General features: G+C 37.1%; 1 protein-coding gene across 3 annotated transcripts in view; it reads left to right on the top strand.

Moving 5' to 3' along the window:
- LOC140141911 (uncharacterized) overlaps positions 1-21699 on the top strand; it is a 60850-nt gene that overhangs the window by 29530 nt on the left and 9621 nt on the right. For 2 of the 3 annotated variants that reach the window (XM_072163788.1, XM_072163789.1), the window contains one exon: positions 19139-21481. In XM_072163788.1, coding sequence (XP_072019889.1) covers positions 19388-20992 — 1605 coding nt within the window. In that variant the 5' untranslated portion in view covers positions 19139-19387 and the 3' untranslated portion in view covers positions 20993-21481. Of the gene's footprint in view, positions 1-19138; positions 21482-21699 lie in introns of those variants that run through there. The other variant, XM_072163791.1, reaches the window with a different exon arrangement.

Genomic DNA, 21699 nt, shown 5'->3' on the forward strand with positions numbered 1-21699 from the left:
ATGGATAGCAATTATCCATGCTGGTCACTCAGCACTATGGATAAGAGCTATCCAATCTCCATTTCACTAGGGCTATCCATGCATGCATTGGTCAAACATGGATAACTGCTATCCAAGCCTTGAGCCATACACCTTAGAACATTCAATTCTTTCAAATTGGACTTTATTTTGTCCACTATATATTTCAAACTTCAAATAATTTTACTTTGTGTAGCAAATATGATTTTGAATTTCCAATTCATTATCCAAATAAATACAATGTTTTAGGACAGACTTGTTGCAGTCTAAAAAGTTTTTTTATTGAATTATCAGTATTGTAACATGGTAGACTTGGAACAAATCTTAATTTATTTTTATTCTAAGAAAAAAACATAGATTCTAAAAGTAAGCATTAAAATGAGCAGAAATTTGCATAAATTTGGATTGGTAATGATTAGTAATATTAAATCCTACAAGTGTATCACAGATGGCAGATATCAAAAATTGTTTAAATGATTTTAATTAGCATTTTTATAGAGAAAAACTGGCATCATTTTCAGTGATGTGCGCCCTTATGTTAATTTCCTGAATACGATATCTGGCGATTTGCACGATGGTCGAATTCAGCACCTTTGAAGAGCTAGCGTTTGAACTTGAAAATCAGTGTACTGTGAAAGCCGAATAGATTTCATGATGGAATTTGAATGTCTGTGATACTAGTGATGTGAGTAATTATGATTGTGTGTTTGTGGGGGGGTATAGACCTGTATGTTAAGCTTATAGATTTCATGCACGTGAAAATGCAATGCTGTTGATAATGCACTTGTCACTAGAAACCCTGACCCTGTGATACTAGTGATGTGAGTAATTATGATTGTGTGTGTGTGCTGAGGGGGGGGGCATAGGCCTGTATATTCAGTATTTAAGCTTATAGATTTCATGCACGTGAAAATGCAAGGCTGTTGATAATGCACTTGTCAATTGAAAGCCTGACCCTGTGATACTAGTGATGTGAGTAATTATGATTGTGGGGGGGGTGCATAGGCCCGTATGTTCAGTAGTTAAGCTTATAGATTTCATGCACGTGAAAATGAAGACTGTTGATAATGCACTTGTCAATTGAAAGCCTGACCCTGTGATACTAGTGATGTGAGTAATTATGATTGTGTGTGTGTGCTGAGGGGGGGTACATATGCCTGTATATTCAGTATTTAAGCTTATAGATTTCATGCACGTGAAAATGCAAGGCTGTTGATAATGCACTTGTCAATTGAAAGCCTGACCCTGTGATACTAGTGATGTGAGTAATTATGATTGGGGGGTGCATAGGCCCGTATGTTCAGTAGTTAAGCTTATAGATTTCATGCACGTGAAAATGAAGACTGTTGATAATGCACTTGTCAATTGAAACCCTGAGTCCCTGACCCACTCCAACCCCTGGCTGCAGTGCAGAGTACCCGGAAAAAATAGCCGGGCAGTTTATTATAACAGACGGGCATTGACACAAAATTTGTCCCTGTAGGGCCGGCCATGTGTTGTTTCCCGTCGGTCCGGGACTTGGCCGGGAGTTTTAACATTTTGAAATTTAGCCCTGGTATAAGTCCCAGCCACCCATCCCGTGGTACCCTGGCCATAAGGGGGGGGGCTGGAAATTCACAGCTGCATATAGCCATATCTTTGATAACATGGACAAGTATAGTGATGATGTACATTATACAAATGATGAGATATCCTCTAAATAGGCACAATTTCACGGCTTTACCAGACGCGTAATGTTGCGAGTAAATTAAACGCCATTTTGTGTGTAGGAAGTTGCAATTAAAAAACTGCGATAATTTCAAATGACTGCAATTTGCAATGAAAAGCAAACCACCAAAAATTTCTCATTTGTAGATGTACACACATTGGTATGCATATAGCCTCTGGCATTGGCCAATTTGTCCTTGTACTATAAAAAGACCATGCACATTCTTCATATGAATCACAGGCCTATATTCACATAGCCATACATGTACCTGTACAGATGTACACACACCCACACAAACAACTGTATTTTATCCAAGGTAATTGCAGACCCTCCTACATACGGTACCCTATAACCCTAAACCCTAAACATGGGCCATAACACTAACCGTAATTCTAATCCTAACCCTAATCCTAACCCTAATCCTAATCCTAACCCTAACCTAACCCTAATCCAAACCTTAACCCTAACATACCCTTAACAGGCAAACCCTAATCCTATATCAATTCCTAACCTTAGTCCAAATCCTAATCATATAGCCTTGGAAGGGGGGGGGGTGCTCCTTTTGGAATGGATAATAAATTGGACATTCAAAATCATACTTGTTACACAAAGTGAATTTAATTTCAAGTTTAAAATTAATCTGGACTTAGTAAAGTCCAAAATGAAAATCATCTCTGTTGTAATATGTAATCTGACAAGCAAAATGGATAGCAATTATCCATGCTGGTCAGCACTGGGATGGATAAGAGCTATCCAAGCCTTGGGCCAAACACATGTAAACTGAGAGGCAAAATGGATAGCAATTATCCATGCTGGTCACTCAGCACTATGGATAAGAGCTATCCAATCTCCATTTCACTAGGGCTATCCATGCATGCATTGGTCAAACATGGATAACTGCTATCCAAGCCTTGAGCCATACACCTTAGAACATTCAATTCTTTCAAATTGGACTTTATTTTGTCCACTATATATTTCAAACTTCAAATAATTTTACTTTGTGTAGCAAATATGATTTTGAATTTCCAATTCATTATCCAAATAAATACAATGTTTTAGGACAGACTTGTTGCAGTCTAAAAAGTTTTTTTTATTGAATTATCAGTATTGTAACATGGTAGACTTGGAACAAATCTTAATTTATTTTTATTCTAAGAAAAAACATAGATTCTAAAAGTAAGCATTAAAATGAGCAGAAATTTGCATAAATTTGGATTGGTAATGATTAGTAATATTAAATCCTACAAGTGTATCACAGATGGCAGATATCAAAAATTGTTTAAATGATTTTAATTAGCATTCTTATAGAGAAAAACTGGCATCATTTTCAGTGATGTGCGCCCTTATGTTAATTTCCTGAATACGATATCTGGCGATTTGCACGATGGTCGAATTCAGCACCTTTGAAGAGCTAGCGTTTGAACTTGAAAATCAGTGTACTGTGAAAGCCGAATAGATTTCATGATGGAATTTGAATGTCTGTGATACTAGTGATGTGAGTAATTATGATTGTGTGTTTGTGGGGGGGTATAGACCTGTATGTTAAGCTTATAGATTTCATGCACGTGAAAATGCAATGCTGTTGATAATGCACTTGTCACTAGAAACCCTGACCCTGTGATACTAGTGATGTGAGTAATTATGATTGTGTGTGTGTGCTGAGGGGGGGGTACATAGGCCTGTATATTCAGTATTTAAGCTTATAGATTTCATGCACGTGAAAATGCAAGGCTGTTGATAATGCACTTGTCAATTGAAAGCCTGACCCTGTGATACTAGTGAGGTGAGTAATTATGATTGTGGGGGGTGCATAGGCCCGTATGTTCAGTAGTTAAGCTTATAGATTTCATGCACGTGAAAATGAAGACTGTTGATAATGCACTTGTCAATTGAAAGCCTGACCCTGTGATACTAGTGATGTGAGTAATTATGATTGTGTGTGTGTGCTGAGGGGGGGTACATATGCCTGTATATTCAGTATTTAAGCTTATAGATTTCATGCACGTGAAAATGCAAGGCTGTTGATAATGCACTTGTCAATTGAAAGCCTGACCCTGTGATACTAGTGATGTGAGTAATTATGATTGGGGGGTGCATAGGCCCGTATGTTCAGTAGTTAAGCTTATAGATTTCATGCACGTGAAAATGAAGACTGTTGATAATGCACTTGTCAATTGAAACCCTGAGTCCCTGACCCACTCCAACCCCTGGCTGCAGTGCAGAGTACCCGGAAAAAATAGCCGGGCAGTTTATTATAACAGACGGGCATTGACACAAAATTTGTCCCTGTAGGGCCGGCCATGTGTTGTTTCCCGTCGGTCCGGGACTTGGCCGGAGTTTTAACATTTTTGAAATTTAGCCCTGGTATAAGTCCAGCCACCCATCCCGTGGTACCCTGGCCATAAGGGGGGGGCTGGAAATTCACAGCTGCATATAGCCATATCTTTGATAACATGGACAAGTATAGTGATGATGTACATTATACAAATGATGAGATATCCTCTAAATAGGCACAATTTCACGGCTTTACCAGACGCGTAATGTTGCGAATAAATTAAACGCCATTTTGTGTGTAGGAAGTTGCAATTAAAAAAACTGCGATAATTTCAAATGACTGCAATTTGCAATGAAAAGCAAACCACCAAAAATTTCTCATTTGTAGATGTACACACATTGGTATGCATATAGCCTCTGGCATTGGCCAATTTGTCCTTGTACTATAAAAAGACCATGCACATTCTTCATATGAATCACAGGCCTATATTCACATAGCCATACATGTACCTGTACAGATGTACACACACCCACACAAACAACTGTATTTTATCCAAGGTAATTGCAGACCCCTCCTACATACGGTACCCTATAACCCTAAACCCTAAACATGGGCCATAACACTAACCGTAATTCTAATCCTAACCCTAATCCTAACCCTAATCCTAATCCTAACCCTAACCTAACCCTAATCCAAACCTTAACCCTAACATACCCTTAACAGGCAAACCCTAATCCTATATCAATTCCTAACCTTAGTCCAAATCCTAATCATATAGCCTTGGAAGGGGGGTGCTCCTTTTGGAATGGATAATAAATTGGACATTCAAAATCATACTTGTTACACAAAGTGAATTTAATTTCAAGTTTAAAATTAATCTGGACTTAGTAAAGTCCAAAATGAAAATCATCTCTGTTGTAATATGTAATCTGACAAGCAAAATGGATAGCAATTATCCATGCTGGTCAGCACTGGGATGGATAAGAGCTATCCAAGCCTTGGGCCAAACACATGTAAACTGAGAGGCAAAATGGATAGCAATTATCCATGCTGGTCACTCAGCACTATGGATAAGAGCTATCCAATCTCCATTTCACTAGGGCTATCCATGCATGCATTGGTCAAACATGGATAACTGCTATCCAAGCCTTGAGCCATACACCTTAGAACATTCAATTCTTTCAAATTGGACTTTATTTTGTCCACTATATATTTCAAACTTCAAATAATTTTACTTTGTGTAGCAAATATGATTTTGAATTTCCAATTCATTATCCAAATAAATACAATGTTTTAGGACAGACTTGTTGCAGTCTAAAAAGTTTTTTTATTGAATTATCAGTATTGTAACATGGTAGACTTGGAACAAATCTTAATTTATTTTTATTCTAAGAAAAAACATAGATTCTAAAAGTAAGCATTAAAATGAGCAGAAATTTGCATAAATTTGGATTGGTAATGATTAGTAATATTAAATCCTACAAGTGTATCACAGATGGCAGATATCAAAAATTGTTTAAATGATTTTAATTAGCATTTTATAGAGAAAAACTGGCATCATTTTCAGTGATGTGCGCCCTTATGTTAATTTCCTGAATACGATATCTGGCGATTTGCACGATGGTCGAATTCAGCACCTTTGAAGAGCTAGCGTTTGAACTTGAAAATCAGTGTACTGTGAAAGCCGAATAGATTTCATGATGGAATTTGAATGTCTGTGATACTAGTGATGTGCGTAATTATGATTGTGTGTTTGTGGGGGGGTATAGACCTGTATGTTAAGCTTATAGATTTCATGCACGTGAAAATGCAATGCTGTTGATAATGCACTTGTCACTAGAAACCCTGACCCTGTGATACTAGTGATGTGAGTAATTATGATTGTGTGTGTGTGCTGAGGGGGGGGTACATAGGCCTGTATATTCAGTATTTAAGCTTATAGATTTCATGCACGTGAAAATGCAAGGCTGTTGATAATGCACTTGTCAATTGAAAGCCTGACCCTGTGATACTAGTGATGTGAGTAATTATGATTGTGGGGGGTGCATAGGCCCGTATGTTCAGTAGTTAAGCTTATAGATTTCATGCACGTGAAAATGAAGACTGTTGATAATGCACTTGTCAATTGAAAGCCTGACCCTGTGATACTAGTGATGTGAGTAATTATGATTGTGTGTGTGTGCTGAGGGGGGGGGTACATATGCCTGTATATTCAGTATTTAAGCTTATAGATTTCATGCACGTGAAAATGCAAGGCTGTTGATAATGCACTTGTCAATTGAAAGCCTGACCCTGTGATACTAGTGATGTGAGTAATTATGATTGGGGGGGTGCATAGGCCCGTATGTTCAGTAGTTAAGCTTATAGATTTCATGCACGTGAAAATGAAGACTGTTGATAATGCACTTGTCAATTGAAACCCTGAGTCCCTGACCCACTCCAACCCCTGGCTGCAGTGCAGAGTACCCGGAAAAATAGCCGGGCAGTTTATTATAACAGACGGGCATTGACACAAAATTTGTCCCTGTAGGGCCGGCCATGTGTTGTTTCCCGTCGGTCCGGGACTTGGCCGGGAGTTTTAACATTTTTGAAATTTAGCCCTGGTATAAGTCCCAGCCACCCATCCCCGTGGTACCCTGGCCATAAGGGGGGGGCTGAAATTCACAGCTGCATATAGCCATATCTTTGATAACATGGACAAGTATAGTGATGATGTACATTATACAAATGATGAGATATCCTCTAAATAGGCACAATTTCACGGCTTTACCAGACGCGTAATGTTGCGAGTAAATTAAACGCCATTTTGTGTGTAGGAAGTTGCAATTAAAAAAACTGCGATAATTTCAAATGACTGCAATTTGCAATGAAAAGCAAACCACCAAAAATTTCTCATTTGTAGATGTACACACATTGGTATGCATATAGCCTCTGGCATTGGCCAATTTGTCCTTGTACTATAAAAGACCATGCACATTCTTCATATGAATCACAGGCCTATATTCACATAGCCATACATGTACCTGTACAGATGTACACACACCCACACAAACAACTGTATTTTATCCAAGGTAATTGCAGACCCCTCCTACATACGGTACCCTATAACCCTAAACCCTAAACATGGGCCATAACACTAACCGTAATTCTAATCCTAACCCTAATCCTAACCCTAATCCTAATCCTAACCCTAACCTAACCCTAATCCAAACCTTAACCCTAACATACCCTTAACAGGCAAACCCTAATCCTATATCAATTCCTAACCTTAGTCCAAATCCTAATCATATAGCCTTGGAAGGGGGGTGCTCCTTTTGGAATGGATAATAAATTGGACATTCAAAATCATACTTGTTACACAAAGTGAATTTAATTTCAAGTTTAAAATTAATCTGGACTTAGTAAAGTCCAAAATGAAAATCATCTCTGTTGTAATATGTAATCTGACAAGCAAAATGGATAGCAATTATCCATGCTGGTCAGCACTGGATGGATAAGAGCTATCCAAGCCTTGGGCCAAACACATGTAAACTGAGAGGCAAAATGGATAGCAATTATCCATGCTGGTCACTCAGCACTATGGATAAGAGCTATCCAATCTCCATTTCACTAGGGCTATCCATGCATGCATTGGTCAAACATGGATAACTGCTATCCAAGCCTTGAGCCATACACCTTAGAACATTCAATTCTTTCAAATTGGACTTTATTTTGTCCACTATATATTTCAAACTTCAAATAATTTTACTTTGTGTAGCAAATATGATTTTGAATTTCCAATTCATTATCCAAATAAATACAATGTTTTAGGACAGACTTGTTGCAGTCTAAAAAGTTTTTTTTATTGAATTATCAGTATTGTAACATGGTAGACTTGGAACAAATCTTAATTTATTTTTATTCTAAGAAAAAACATAGATTCTAAAAGTAAGCATTAAAATGAGCAGAAATTTGCATAAATTTGGATTGGTAATGATTAGTAATATTAAATCCTACAAGTGTATCACAGATGGCAGATATCAAAAATTGTTTAAATGATTTTAATTAGCATTTTTATAGAGAAAAACTGGCATCATTTTCAGTGATGTGCGCCTTATGTTAATTTCCTGAATACGATATCTGGCGATTTGCACGATGGTCGAATTCAGCACCTTTGAAGAGCTAGCGTTTGAACTTGAAAATCAGTGTACTGTGAAAGCCGAATAGATTTCATGATGGAATTTGAATGTCTGTGATACTAGTGATGTGAGTAATTATGATTGTGTGTTTGTGGGGGGGTATAGACCTGTATGTTAAGCTTATAGATTTCATGCACGTGAAAATGCAATGCTGTTGATAATGCACTTGTCACTAGAAACCCTGACCCTGTGATACTAGTGATGTGAGTAATTATGATTGTGTGTGTGTGCTGAGGGGGGGGGGGTACATAGGCCTGTATATTCAGTATTTAAGCTTATAGATTTCATGCACGTGAAAATGCAAGGCTGTTGATAATGCACTTGTCAATTGAAAGCCTGACCCTGTGATACTAGTGATGTGAGTAATTATGATTGTGGGGGGGGGTGCATAGGCCCGTATGTTCAGTAGTTAAGCTTATAGATTTCATGCACGTGAAAATGAAGACTGTTGATAATGCACTTGTCAATTGAAAGCCTGACCCTGTGATACTAGTGATGTGAGTAATTATGATTGTGTGTGTGTGCTGAGGGGGGGGTACATATGCCTGTATATTCAGTATTTAAGCTTATAGATTTCATGCACGTGAAAATGCAAGGCTGTTGATAATGCACTTGTCAATTGAAAGCCTGACCCTGTGATACTAGTGATGTGAGTAATTATGATTGGGGGGTGCATAGGCCCGTATGTTCAGTAGTTAAGCTTATAGATTTCATGCACGTGAAAATGAAGACTGTTGATAATGCACTTGTCAATTGAAACCCTGAGTCCCTGACCCACTCCAACCCCTGGCTGCAGTGCAGAGTACCCGGAAAAAATAGCCGGGCAGTTTATTATAACAGACGGGCATTGACACAAAATTTGTCCCTGTAGGGCCGGCCATGTGTTGTTTCCCGTCGGTCCGGGACTTGGCCGGGAGTTTTAACATTTTTGAAATTTAGCCCTGGTATAAGTCCCAGCCACCCATCCCCGTGGTACCCTGGCCATAAGGGGGGGGCTGAAATTCACAGCTGCATATAGCCATATCTTTGATAACATGGACAAGTATAGTGATGATGTACATTATACAAATGATGAGATATCCTCTAAATAGGCACAATTTCACGGCTTTACCAGACGCGTAATGTTGCGAGTAAATTAAACGCCATTTTGTGTGTAGGAAGTTGCAATTAAAAAAACTGCGATAATTTCAAATGACTGCAATTTGCAATGAAAAGCAAACCACCAAAAATTTCTCATTTGTAGATGTACACACATTGGTATGCATATAGCCTCTGGCATTGGCCAATTTGTCCTTGTACTATAAAAAGACCATGCACATTCTTCATATGAATCACAGGCCTATATTCACATAGCCATACATGTACCTGTACAGATGTACACACACCCACACAAACAACTGTATTTTATCCAAGGTAATTGCAGACCCCTCCTACATACGGTACCCTATAACCCTAAACCCTAAACATGGGCCATAACACTAACCGTAATTCTAATCCTAACCCTAATCCTAACCCTAATCCTAATCCTAACCCTAACCTAACCCTAATCCAAACCTTAACCCTAACATACCCTTAACAGGCAAACCCTAATCCTATATCAATTCCTAACCTTAGTCCAAATCCTAATCATATAGCCTTGGAAGGGGGGGGGTGCTCCTTTTGGAATGGATAATAAATTGGACATTCAAAATCATACTTGTTACACAAAGTGAATTTAATTTCAAGTTTAAAATTAATCTGGACTTAGTAAAGTCCAAAATGAAAATCATCTCTGTTGTAATATGTAATCTGACAAGCAAAATGGATAGCAATTATCCATGCTGGTCAGCACTGGGATGGATAAGAGCTATCCAAGCCTTGGGCCAAACACATGTAAACTGAGAGGCAAAATGGATAGCAATTATCCATGCTGGTCACTCAGCACTATGGATAAGAGCTATCCAATCTCCATTTCACTAGGGCTATCCATGCATGCATTGGTCAAACATGGATAACTGCTATCCAAGCCTTGAGCCATACACCTTAGAACATTCAATTCTTTCAAATTGGACTTTATTTTGTCCACTATATATTTCAAACTTCAAATAATTTTACTTTGTGTAGCAAATATGATTTTGAATTTCCAATTCATTATCCAAATAAATACAATGTTTTAGGACAGACTTGTTGCAGTCTAAAAAGTTTTTTTATTGAATTATCAGTATTGTAACATGGTAGACTTGGAACAAATCTTAATTTATTTTTATTCTAAGAAAAAACATAGATTCTAAAAGTAAGCATTAAAATGAGCAGAAATTTGCATAAATTTGGATTGGTAATGATTAGTAATATTAAATCCTACAAGTGTATCACAGATGGCAGATATCAAAAATTGTTTAAATGATTTTAATTAGCATTTTTATAGAGAAAAACTGGCATCATTTTCAGTGATGTGCGCCCTTATGTTAATTTCCTGAATACGATATCTGGCGATTTGCACGATGGTCGAATTCAGCACCTTTGAAGAGCTAGCGTTTGAACTTGAAAATCAGTGTACTGTGAAAGCCGAATAGATTTCATGATGGAATTTGAATGTCTGTGATACTAGTGATGTGAGTAATTATGATTGTGTGTTTGTGGGGGGGTATAGACCTGTATGTTAAGCTTATAGATTTCATGCACGTGAAAATGCAATGCTGTTGATAATGCACTTGTCACTAGAAACCCTGACCCTGTGATACTAGTGATGTGAGTAATTATGATTGTGTGTGTGTGCTGAGGGGGGGGGGTACATAGGCCTGTATATTCAGTATTTAAGCTTATAGATTTCATGCACGTGAAAATGCAAGGCTGTTGATAATGCACTTGTCAATTGAAAGCCTGACCCTGTGATACTAGTGATGTGAGTAATTATGATTGTGGGGGGGGTGCATAGGCCCGTATGTTCAGTAGTTAAGCTTATAGATTTCATGCACGTGAAAATGAAGACTGTTGATAATGCACTTGTCAATTGAAAGCCTGACCCTGTGATACTAGTGATGTGAGTAATTATGATTGTGTGTGTGTGCTGAGGGGGGGGGGTACATATGCCTGTATATTCAGTATTTAAGCTTATAGATTTCATGCACGTGAAAATGCAAGGCTGTTGATAATGCACTTGTCAATTGAAAGCCTGACCCTGTGATACTAGTGATGTGAGTAATTATGATTGGGGGGTGCATAGGCCCGTATGTTCAGTAGTTAAGCTTATAGATTTCATGCACGTGAAAATGAAGACTGTTGATAATGCACTTGTCAATTGAAACCCTGAGTCCCTGACCCACTCCAACCCCTGGCTGCAGTGCAGAGTACCGGAAAAAATAGCCGGGCAGTTTATTATAACAGACGGGCATTGACACAAAATTTGTCCCTGTAGGGCCGGCCATGTGTTGTTTCCCGTCGGTCCGGGACTTGGCGGGGAGTTTTAACATTTTTGAAATTTAGCCCTGGTATAAGTCCCAGCCACCCATCCCGTGGTACCCTGGCCATAAGGGGGGGCTGAAATTCACAACTGCATATAGCCATATCTTTGATAACATGGACAAGTATAGTGATGATGTACATTATACAAATGATGAGATATCCTCTAAATAGGCACAATTTCACGGCTTTACCAGACGCGTAATGTTGCGAGTAAATTAAACGCCATTTTGTGTGTAGGAAGTTGCAATTAAAAAACTGCGATAATTTCAAATGACTGCAATTTGCAATGAAAAGCAAACCACCAAAAATTTCTCATTTGTAGATGTACACACATTGGTATGCATATAGCCTCTGGCATTGGCCAATTTGTCCTTGTACTATAAAAAGACCATGCACATTCTTCATATGAATCACAGGCCTATATTCACATAGCCATACATGTACCTGTACAGATGTACACACACCCACACAAACAACTGTATTTTATCCAAGGTAATTGCAGACCCCTCCTGCATCCGGTACCCTATAACCCTAAACCCTAAACATGGGCCATAACACTAACCGTAATTCTAATCCTAACCCTAATCCTAACCCTAATCCTAATCCTAACCCTAACCTAACCCTAATCCAAACCTTAACCCTAACATACCCTTAACAGGCAAACCCTAATCCTATATCAATTCCTAACCTTAGTCCAAATCCTAATCATATAGCCTTGGAAGGGGGTGCTCCTTTTGGAATGGATAATAAATTGGACATTCAAAATCATACTTGTTACACAAAGTGAATTTAATTTCAAGTTTAAAATTAATCTGGACTTAGTAAAGTCCAAAATGAAAATCATCTCTGTTGTAATATGTAATCTGACAAGCAAAATGGATAGCAATTATCCATGCTGGTCAGCACTGGGATGGATAAGAGCTATCAAGCCTTGGGCCAAACACATGTAAACTGAGAGGCAAAATGGATAGCAATTATCCATGCTGGTCACTCAGCACTATGGATAAGAGCTATCCAATCTCCATTTCACTAGGGCTATCCATGCATGCATTGGTCAAACATGGATAACTGCTATCCAAGCCTTGAGCCATACACCTTAGAACATTCAATTCTTTCAAATTGGACTTTATTTTGTCCACTATATATTTCAAACTTCAAATAATTTTACTTTGTGTAGCAAATATGATTTTGAATTTCCAATTCATTATCCAAATAAATACAATGTTTTAGGACAGACTTGTTGCAGTCTAAAAAGTTTTTTTATTGAATTATCAGTATTGTAACATGGTAGACTTGGAACAAATCTTAATTTATTTTTATTCTAAGAAAAAACATAGATTCTAAAAGTAAGCATTAAAATGAGCAGAAATTTGCATAAATTTGGATTGGTAATGATTAGTAATATTAAATCCTACAAGTGTATCACAGATGGCAGATATCAAAAATTGTTTAAATGATTTTAATTAGCATTTTTATAGAGAAAAACTGGCATCATTTTCAGTGATGTGCGCCCTTATGTTAATTTCCTGAATACGATATCTGGCGATTTGCACGATGGTCGAATTCAGCACCTTTGAAGAGCTAGCGTTTGAACTTGAAAATCAGTGTACTGTGAAAGCGAATAGATTTCATGATGGAATTTGAATGTCTGTGATACTAGTGATGTGAGTAATTATGATTGTGTGTTTGTGGGGGGGTATAGACCTGTATGTTAAGCTTATAGATTTCATGCGTGAAAATGCAATGCTGTTGATAATGCACTTGTCACTAGAAACCCTGACCCTGTGATACTAGTGATGTGAGTAATTATGATTGTGTGTGTGTGCTGAGGGGGGGGGGCACATAGGCCTGTATATTCAGTATTTAAGCTTATAGATTTCATGCACGTGAAAATGCAAGGCTGTTGATAATGCACTTGTCAATTGAAAGCCTGACCCTGTGATACTAGTGATGTGAGTAATTATGATTGTGGGGGGGTGCATAGGCCCGTATGTTCAGTAGTTAAGCTTATAGATTTCATGCACGTGAAAATGAAGACTGTTGATAATGCACTTGTCAATTGAAAGCCTGACCCTGTGATACTAGTGATGTGAGTAATTATGATTGTGTGTGTGTGCTGAGGGGGGGTACATATGCCTGTATATTCAGTATTTAAGCTTATAGATTTCATGCACGTGAAAATGCAAGGCTGTTGATAATGCACTTGTCAATTGAAAGCCTGACCCTGTGATACTAGTGATGTGAGTAATTATGATTGGGGGGTGCATAGGCCCGTATGTTCAGTAGTTAAGCTTATAGATTTCATGCACGTGAAAATGAAGACTGTTGATAATGCACTTGTCAATTGAAACCCTGAGTCCCTGACCCACTCCAACCCCTGGCTGCAGTGCAGAGTACCCGGAAAAAATAGCCGGGCAGTTTATTATAACAGGCGGGCATTGACACAAAATTTGGCCCTGTAGGGCCGGCCATGTGTTGTTTCCCGTCGGTCCGGGACTTGGCCGGGAGTTTTAACATTTTTGAAATTTAGCCCTGGTATAAGTCCCAGCCACCCATCCCGTGGTACCCTGGCCATAAGGGGGGGCTGAAATTCACAGCTGCATATAGCCATATCTTTGATAACATGGACAAGTATAGTGATGATGTACATTATACAAATGATGAGATATCCTCTAAATAGGCACAATTTCACGGCTTTACCAGACGCGTAATGTTGCGAGTAAAATTAAACGCCATTTTGTGTGTAAGAAGAAGAAAAAAAAAAAACTGCGATAATTTCAAATGACTGCAATTTGCAATGAAAAGCAAACCACCAAAAATTTCTCATTTGTAGATGTACACACATTGGTATGCATATAGCCTCTGGCATTGGCCAATTTGTCCTTGTACTATAAAAAGACCATGCACATTCTTCATATGAATCACAGGCCTATATTCACATAGCCATACATGTACCTGTACAGATGTACACACACCCACACAAACAACTGTATTTTATCCAAGGTAATTGCAGACCCCCCTACATACGGTACCCTATAACCCTAAACCCTAAACATGGGCCATAACACTAACCGTAATTCTAATCCTAACCCTAATCCTAACCCTAATCCTAATCCTAACCCTAACCTAACCCTAATCCAAACCTTAACCCTAACATACCCTTAACAGGCAAACCCTAATCCTATATCAATTCCTAACCTTAGTCCAAATCCTAATCATATAGCCTTGGAAGGGGGGTGCTCCTTTTGGAATGGATAATAAATTGGACATTCAAAATCATACTTGTTACACAAAGTGAATTTAATTTCAAGTTTAAAATTAATCTGGACTTAGTAAAGTCCAAAATGAAAATCATCTCTGTTCTTAGTAGTTTTGCATAAGCACAATGATTCAATTAGCACTCCTTTTATAACTTATAAGGGGTTAGGTTTCTGCACTATTTTGTCTGCACTGCACCAACACCAAACAATCAATGATTGTATATAGGCCAATTTAATATTGTGTGTCTCTTTCCTAAAATGGATTACTTTTGTGTTGCTATTATTTTTGCCTTATTTGTATGCATTTTCAAAAAATACCAAACTCAGAATTTAAATTTTCATGTGTCATATAACTATTCTGGCAAAATAGAATTATTTTCAGTATTGTGGTTGATTCCAGCTAAAATATGACATAATCATATTTTAACTCCTGACTTGTCAAAAGAAAAGAATAATCGGGAATCTTCCATAGGAACCTTTTCTTGTTGTTAATCAGTTAAGGTTTAGATACATTCACACATTTTATCTTAAGCATGTGAATCAAAGGGGAAGAAAATACCCTGGGATTCTTCAGGTGGAAGATCCATGGGAATCTTTTTAGGCAGAATAACCATAGGAATTTTGAGGTGGAAGATCCACAGGAATCAGGAGGTGGAAGATTCATAGAAATTCTTCTGGTGGTGGAAGATCCATAGGATTCTTCTGATGGAAGATCCATAGGAATCTTCAGGTGGAAAATCTTAAGAGATCTATAGGATAGGAAGAAATGTTTTCTTGTTATAACATGTAGGAAGCAAAATTGCAGCTAATGACACCTATTTTCTAGACCTAGGATACATGTGATGTAATTCCATTTGTCGTTCCCATCAACTTGCCTGAATTAATAATGAGTATTGACAGTCCTATCAGTATAGTAGGAGGTTACAGAATGTTTCTGCATGTCTCAATTTCATCAAAGGGAAATTCCTGGGCCAACCTGGACTTCTCCGTAGTCCAATTGCCCATTTTAGGCTCATTTTGCTTACTCTGGTTATTACATAAAACACTGATTTGTATTTAATTTGTGTGCAATTGATTCACATCTGATCTTTTCAGTCACCGCACCAGGGTCTTAGCTAGAAATTGAGGGTTGCCCGTCATTTGAATAAAATTGCCTGTCCTAATTTGACCTTTAAAACATTTACCAGACATCTATAGCCCATTGGGGGTTCAAAAAGTTCAAATATGTGTTTATATGGCCTTGTTATACAAATTGGGTCTACTAAAAAGTTCAATTAGCTTCTCAAAACATACAATTTATAATATAGCATCTGTCAAAGGCATTAAATTTGCCTGTCCCAGGAGCAAACTGCCCGTCTAAAATGACGGCCAGACGGGTAGCTAGCTAAGACCCTGCAACGCACTCCCTCTGTTTGTTAGCTTTCCGAGTGGACTACTTACTTTGACTTGCGGTTAACATTTTTAACACAGGCCTCTATGTAAAGCTAGGCCAATTTCTGGCCTAACTAAAATTGGCCATGATGTAATGCATCTTTCAATGTATCTGGCTTGTGATTGGTCGCCAAGATCTCGTTATGGTTTAAATCCTCCGGGCACATGCCATTACCATTAACTAATACTATACATGCTACACAACTAGCTATGGCATATGCGGTGCTTTTCTGTTAGCTTGTGTTGGCGCGCAAGTTGGTGGATGGACGTACATCTAGCGTGTATTATACTACCATGCTTAGTGCATGGACTGTAGAATGGTTAAATTGGATTGATAAACTCGTATGATTGAGAGTGTGTTCTAGAGAGCAAAGTCTCGGGGTAAAGTTCTGCTTAAAAGCCAAAGTACAGAGTCGGATTTTTTACTCGGGCTTTCGTGATCAATAAACTGGTAGATTCCAAAATCAGAATTGTTCAGTATTACAGTGAGCCATTATGCAAGATATGTTGCATTCAATATCTTAAGTATATATACTTTTACTGTCACTAATTATATAAACTCGATCTCTGTGACCATTTTACTATAATTAAATACACATCAGTATAATTTTGAGTTCCAACAGGATATGCGTTCATCATGATTAATAATAACATTAATAGGATCTATAATATGATACTAAAATCTCATCAACAATGAAGTAATCATGGGGATGAGGCTATTGATCGAGTCACTAGGCCTTATATTCATACAAGTTACACACAAATCCATGATAATTTCACCTGCTATAATATTTATAGTAAAAGTAAATATTTATGTAAAAGTTTTAATCAGACATTGCTGCAAACTTTTAGAAATTATAGTTGTCTAATTTGTTGAAAGAATGTTTGGTGATAAATAAAATGATATGAATTGAACTAAAAGTAAAGAATAAAATTATCATTAGGTATTTTTGAATTAAACACAGCAGTATTGACAAACCTGAAGCCCCATTCAAATATGTGATTGGACACCATGAATCGAGCCGTAAACTCGGCCCCCGGTCAATTTTGTTTTATTTCATGTTTAGAAAATATATATCATAAGCTTTAAAATGGTATATCATTTGACTTCAAACGATATCCAGAAGCGGGGTTATGGTTTGTTGAACTCTGTTCCTTCAACAAAATTGTACCTTTTTTCCCTTCTACATGTATGTGTGTCTCTTTTACCACATTTCTGGTAATAAATATCAAACAGTCATAATTGGCGGTCATTTCAAATCATCCCCAAGTCATCGCGGTTCAGGAATGTCCTCCCATTGTTAATTGTTGGTTATACATACCTAGACAAAATACAATGCTTTGTTATCCACCACTTGAACAGGATTTAGCCAAAGCAAACAAAGACTCCATAGAAATAGGTAGAAGCCTCTTCAGCAATAGGATTATTGATTGGTTTAAACAGTGTTTGATAAGATACTTGTCGCACCGAATTGAGACACCTATGAATACGACCTTCACGCATTTTTGCACTGTAACTCACAATACAATGAGTTTATGGCTCATTCGTAGTGTCCAATCACATATATGTAGCTAATTTCTCAAAAAATCATAAAATGCAGATTCATGTAAAATGTCTTATTTTGTCTGTTAACAATCTGCTTTTGATTACCTATACTCACTAGCAGGCTATGTTAGCGCATCTATGATGCTAACGAATGTGCCAAAATCGGAATTTTGATGATTTTTACGATCCTCTGGATGAGCAAACCACTGAATAGGCCTTTCTAATAGATTTCTAAAGGGCTGAGAAATTAAGTACTTTTCATAAATGAAGAGAAATTAAGTTTCTTTATTTCATGAGCATTTAAGACCTTGTTGATTTAAGATTTAAGAAATTTCCAAGAAAAGTGGCAAACTTTTCCATATGTTCATAATCTTTGCTATTATCACTCAAACTTTATTCTGATTAGAATATAAGCCTGAAACATTTATAGTGTTGGTCCAGCCTATAATGTAAAGTCTCTTAATATTTTTACAGGAACACATTCTAGTCAATTTTAAGCTCCAATTAAGTATTAGGATCCGGGATTAGGATTCACTTCACAAGATCGATTGTCATTGTATCAACGATAAATTCTTTAATTCATTACATGTATCAGAAATGTTTGTAATAGATGTAGGATAAATGTACTGTTTAAACTTGAAATTGAAGGAATATAATCAAATGTACTTTTGCAATAAAAGTTTGAACTTAAAATTCACATTTGACTGTTAAATTATTTATAGTGAACCTTGTACAGGATTATACACCCCTGAACCCAGTAGTAGTAGGTCGGAAAAATATATATTTTTAATGACACACTACTGTATATGCCTAGGCAATGAGCATTGGGTCATGTGGAAAGATAAAGCAATACTTCAGACCGTCAATATGCTTGACACACCATAGAAATAGATTCACTTAGGGGGTGACTAAAATACTACAGGCATAAGACGCAAAGTTTATTGGACTTATTGATTACGAGGATTGCATTAGGTCCCAGATCACGAAGATATGGGATAGCAGCTTGCTGCACAGAATAATGGTCAATTTGGCACATTCTCTTTGAGACCCCACTACATTCCCAAGATGTATACTTAGCCATGAAAAAGGTAATTGTTGAACTGGGGAATAAATTAGCTGCCCATTGATGTGCAACAAGATATGAACATGTCACAAATAATCTGAGATATAGATACTTCAAAAAAAAAAAAAAAAAAAAAACTTTTCAAACTTTTGTTCAGGAGTTTTATAACAGAAACATAACATACCCCTCCCTTTTTATTTATAATTGTAATATTTCAGATATTTACTCCACTGATAAATCTGCATTTGGAAACTTCAGAAAAGTATACCTGGAAAAAGTAGAACCAAGGCTAATTAAGACAGAAGCCAGTGAGGATTGTGGTCTTGTGCTTGCTGCTCCATCAAAGGATATCTTCCAGAATCGACTTCCATGGCAGTTTTAGGTGCATACAGTAACTTGATGTACGTCAATGAATATTGTTGCATTTATCTAAAGTTGCATTTGTAATACATGTTGCAAACATCAACATGGCAATGAAACTTTTGAAGTTGAAACCATTTTCTTGTACATTTTGCAGAATCAAGCATTATTCTTTGGACAAATTGAAAGCTCACATCAATAGACATCTGATTAAATATGAACAGGCTCGTAGATGCAAATGTGAGTTTTGTCAAAAAAGATTGTCCAAAAATGGTAAGCTGCAAGGGCTTTTGAATAACCATGTTCAGCTATGGTACTGGCGTGAAAACTGCTTGAATATCAAGGAGAAACCCTATCAGTGTGTGAACTGCCGGAAATGTTTTGCTCTTAAAATTACCCTTGTGTATCACATCAGGACTCACACCAAAGAGAAACCCTTTGAGTGTGAGTACTGTCATAAATGTTTTACACAGAGTAATCATCTTAAATTACACATCAGAATTCACACCAAAGAGAAATCTTTTCAATGTGAATACTGTCAGAAATGTTTCAATGACAGAAGGGATCTTGTGGGCCACATCAGAATTCACACCATAGGGAAACCGTATATGTGTGAATATTGTCAGAAGAGTTTTAGTCAAAAGTGTAATCTTACAAAACACATGAGAACTCACACTGGAGAAAAACCCTTTCAGTGTGAGTACTGTCATAAATGTTATACACAGAGAGATCTTTTTACAAGACACATCAGAACTCACACCAAAGAGAAACCTTATCAGTGTGAATATTGTCAAAAGTGTTATAGTGTCAAGTCTGCTCTAACACAACACATCAATACTCACACCAAAGTGAAATCCTTTACGTGCGAGTACTGTTATAAATGTTTTACACGGAGTGATCAACTTAAAGCACATATTAGAACTCACACCAAAGAGAAACCCTTTCAGTGTGAGTACTGTCATAAATGTTTTGCACGTAGTTTTAACCTTAAAACACATATCAGAACTCACACCAAAGAAAAACCTTATCAGTGTGAATATTGTCAAATGTGTTATAGTGTCAAGTGTGCTCTTACACAACACATCAATACTCACACCAAAGTGAAATCCTTTACGTGCAAGTACTGTCATAAATGTTTTACACGGAGTGATCACCTTAAAGCACATATCAGAACTCACACCAAAGAGAAACCCTTTCAGTGCGAGTACTGTCATAAATGTTTTGCACATAGTGGTAACCTTAAAACACATATTAGAATTCACACCAAAGAGAAACCTTACAGGTGTGAATATTGTCAGAAGTGTTTTGGTGCCAAGTCTGTTCTTACAAGGCACATCAATATTCACACCAAAGAGAAATCCTTTATCTGTGAGTACTGTCATAAATGTTTTACACAGAGTGGTTGTCTTAAAACACATATCAGAACTCACACCAAAGAGAAACCCTTTCAGTGTGAGTACTGTCATAAATGTTTTGCACGGAATAATTATCTTAAATCACATATCAAAAATCACACCAAAGAGAAACCTTATCAGTGTGAATATTGTCAGAAGTGTTTTATTGACAAGTCACGTCTTAGAAAACACATCAGAACTCACACCAAAGGGAAACCGTATCGATGTCAATATTGTCAGAAATATTTCACTAAGAAATATGTTCTCAAAGATCACATCAGAATTCATTCAGAGAGAGAAATGTTCCCTTTAGTGTGAGTACTGTCAGAGTCCTTTCTACTACTGTGATTTAAACATTAAAAACAGAACATGCATCAAATGAACCTCATTGGATAAATTTTAGAAAATGATTTGCCACCTTAGTAGTTTTGCATAAGCACCATGATTCAATTAGCACTCCTTTTATAACTTATAAGGGGTTAGGTTTCTGCACTATTTTGTCTGCACTGCACCACCACCAAACAATCAATGATTGTATAGGCCAATTTAATATCAAGATCTCTTTCCTAAAATGGATTATACTTTTGTGTTGCTATTATCTTTGCCTCATTTGTATGCATTTTCAAAAAATACCAAACTCTTTAAATTTTCATGTGTCATATAACTATTCTGGCAAAATAGAATTATTTTCAGTATTGTGGTTGATTCCAGCTAAAATGTGACATAATCATGTTTTAACTCCTGACTTGTCAAAAGAAATAAATAATCGGGAATCTTCCATCAGATTAAAAGGAACCTTTTCTTGTTGTTAATAGGAGTATTTTGTGATCCTAGCATCCTCTTTTTATGACATTTTTCAGTACATATCTACGAAAAAAGCATATTCCCAAAATGTCAGTTGATTCCGATATTATGCTTATGAGTTATGCATGATTATGTGTATTACACTGCTCCATAGACAATACGTTGTTGTAATTTCGTTCTGGTGCACCAGAACGAAATTCAAATTTCACGATATCTTTGCT

The sequence above is a fragment of the Amphiura filiformis genome, chromosome 20 (genome assembly GCF_039555335.1).
Source record: "Amphiura filiformis chromosome 20, Afil_fr2py, whole genome shotgun sequence".
Classification (NCBI taxonomy): Eukaryota; Metazoa; Echinodermata; class Ophiuroidea; order Amphilepidida; family Amphiuridae; genus Amphiura; species Amphiura filiformis.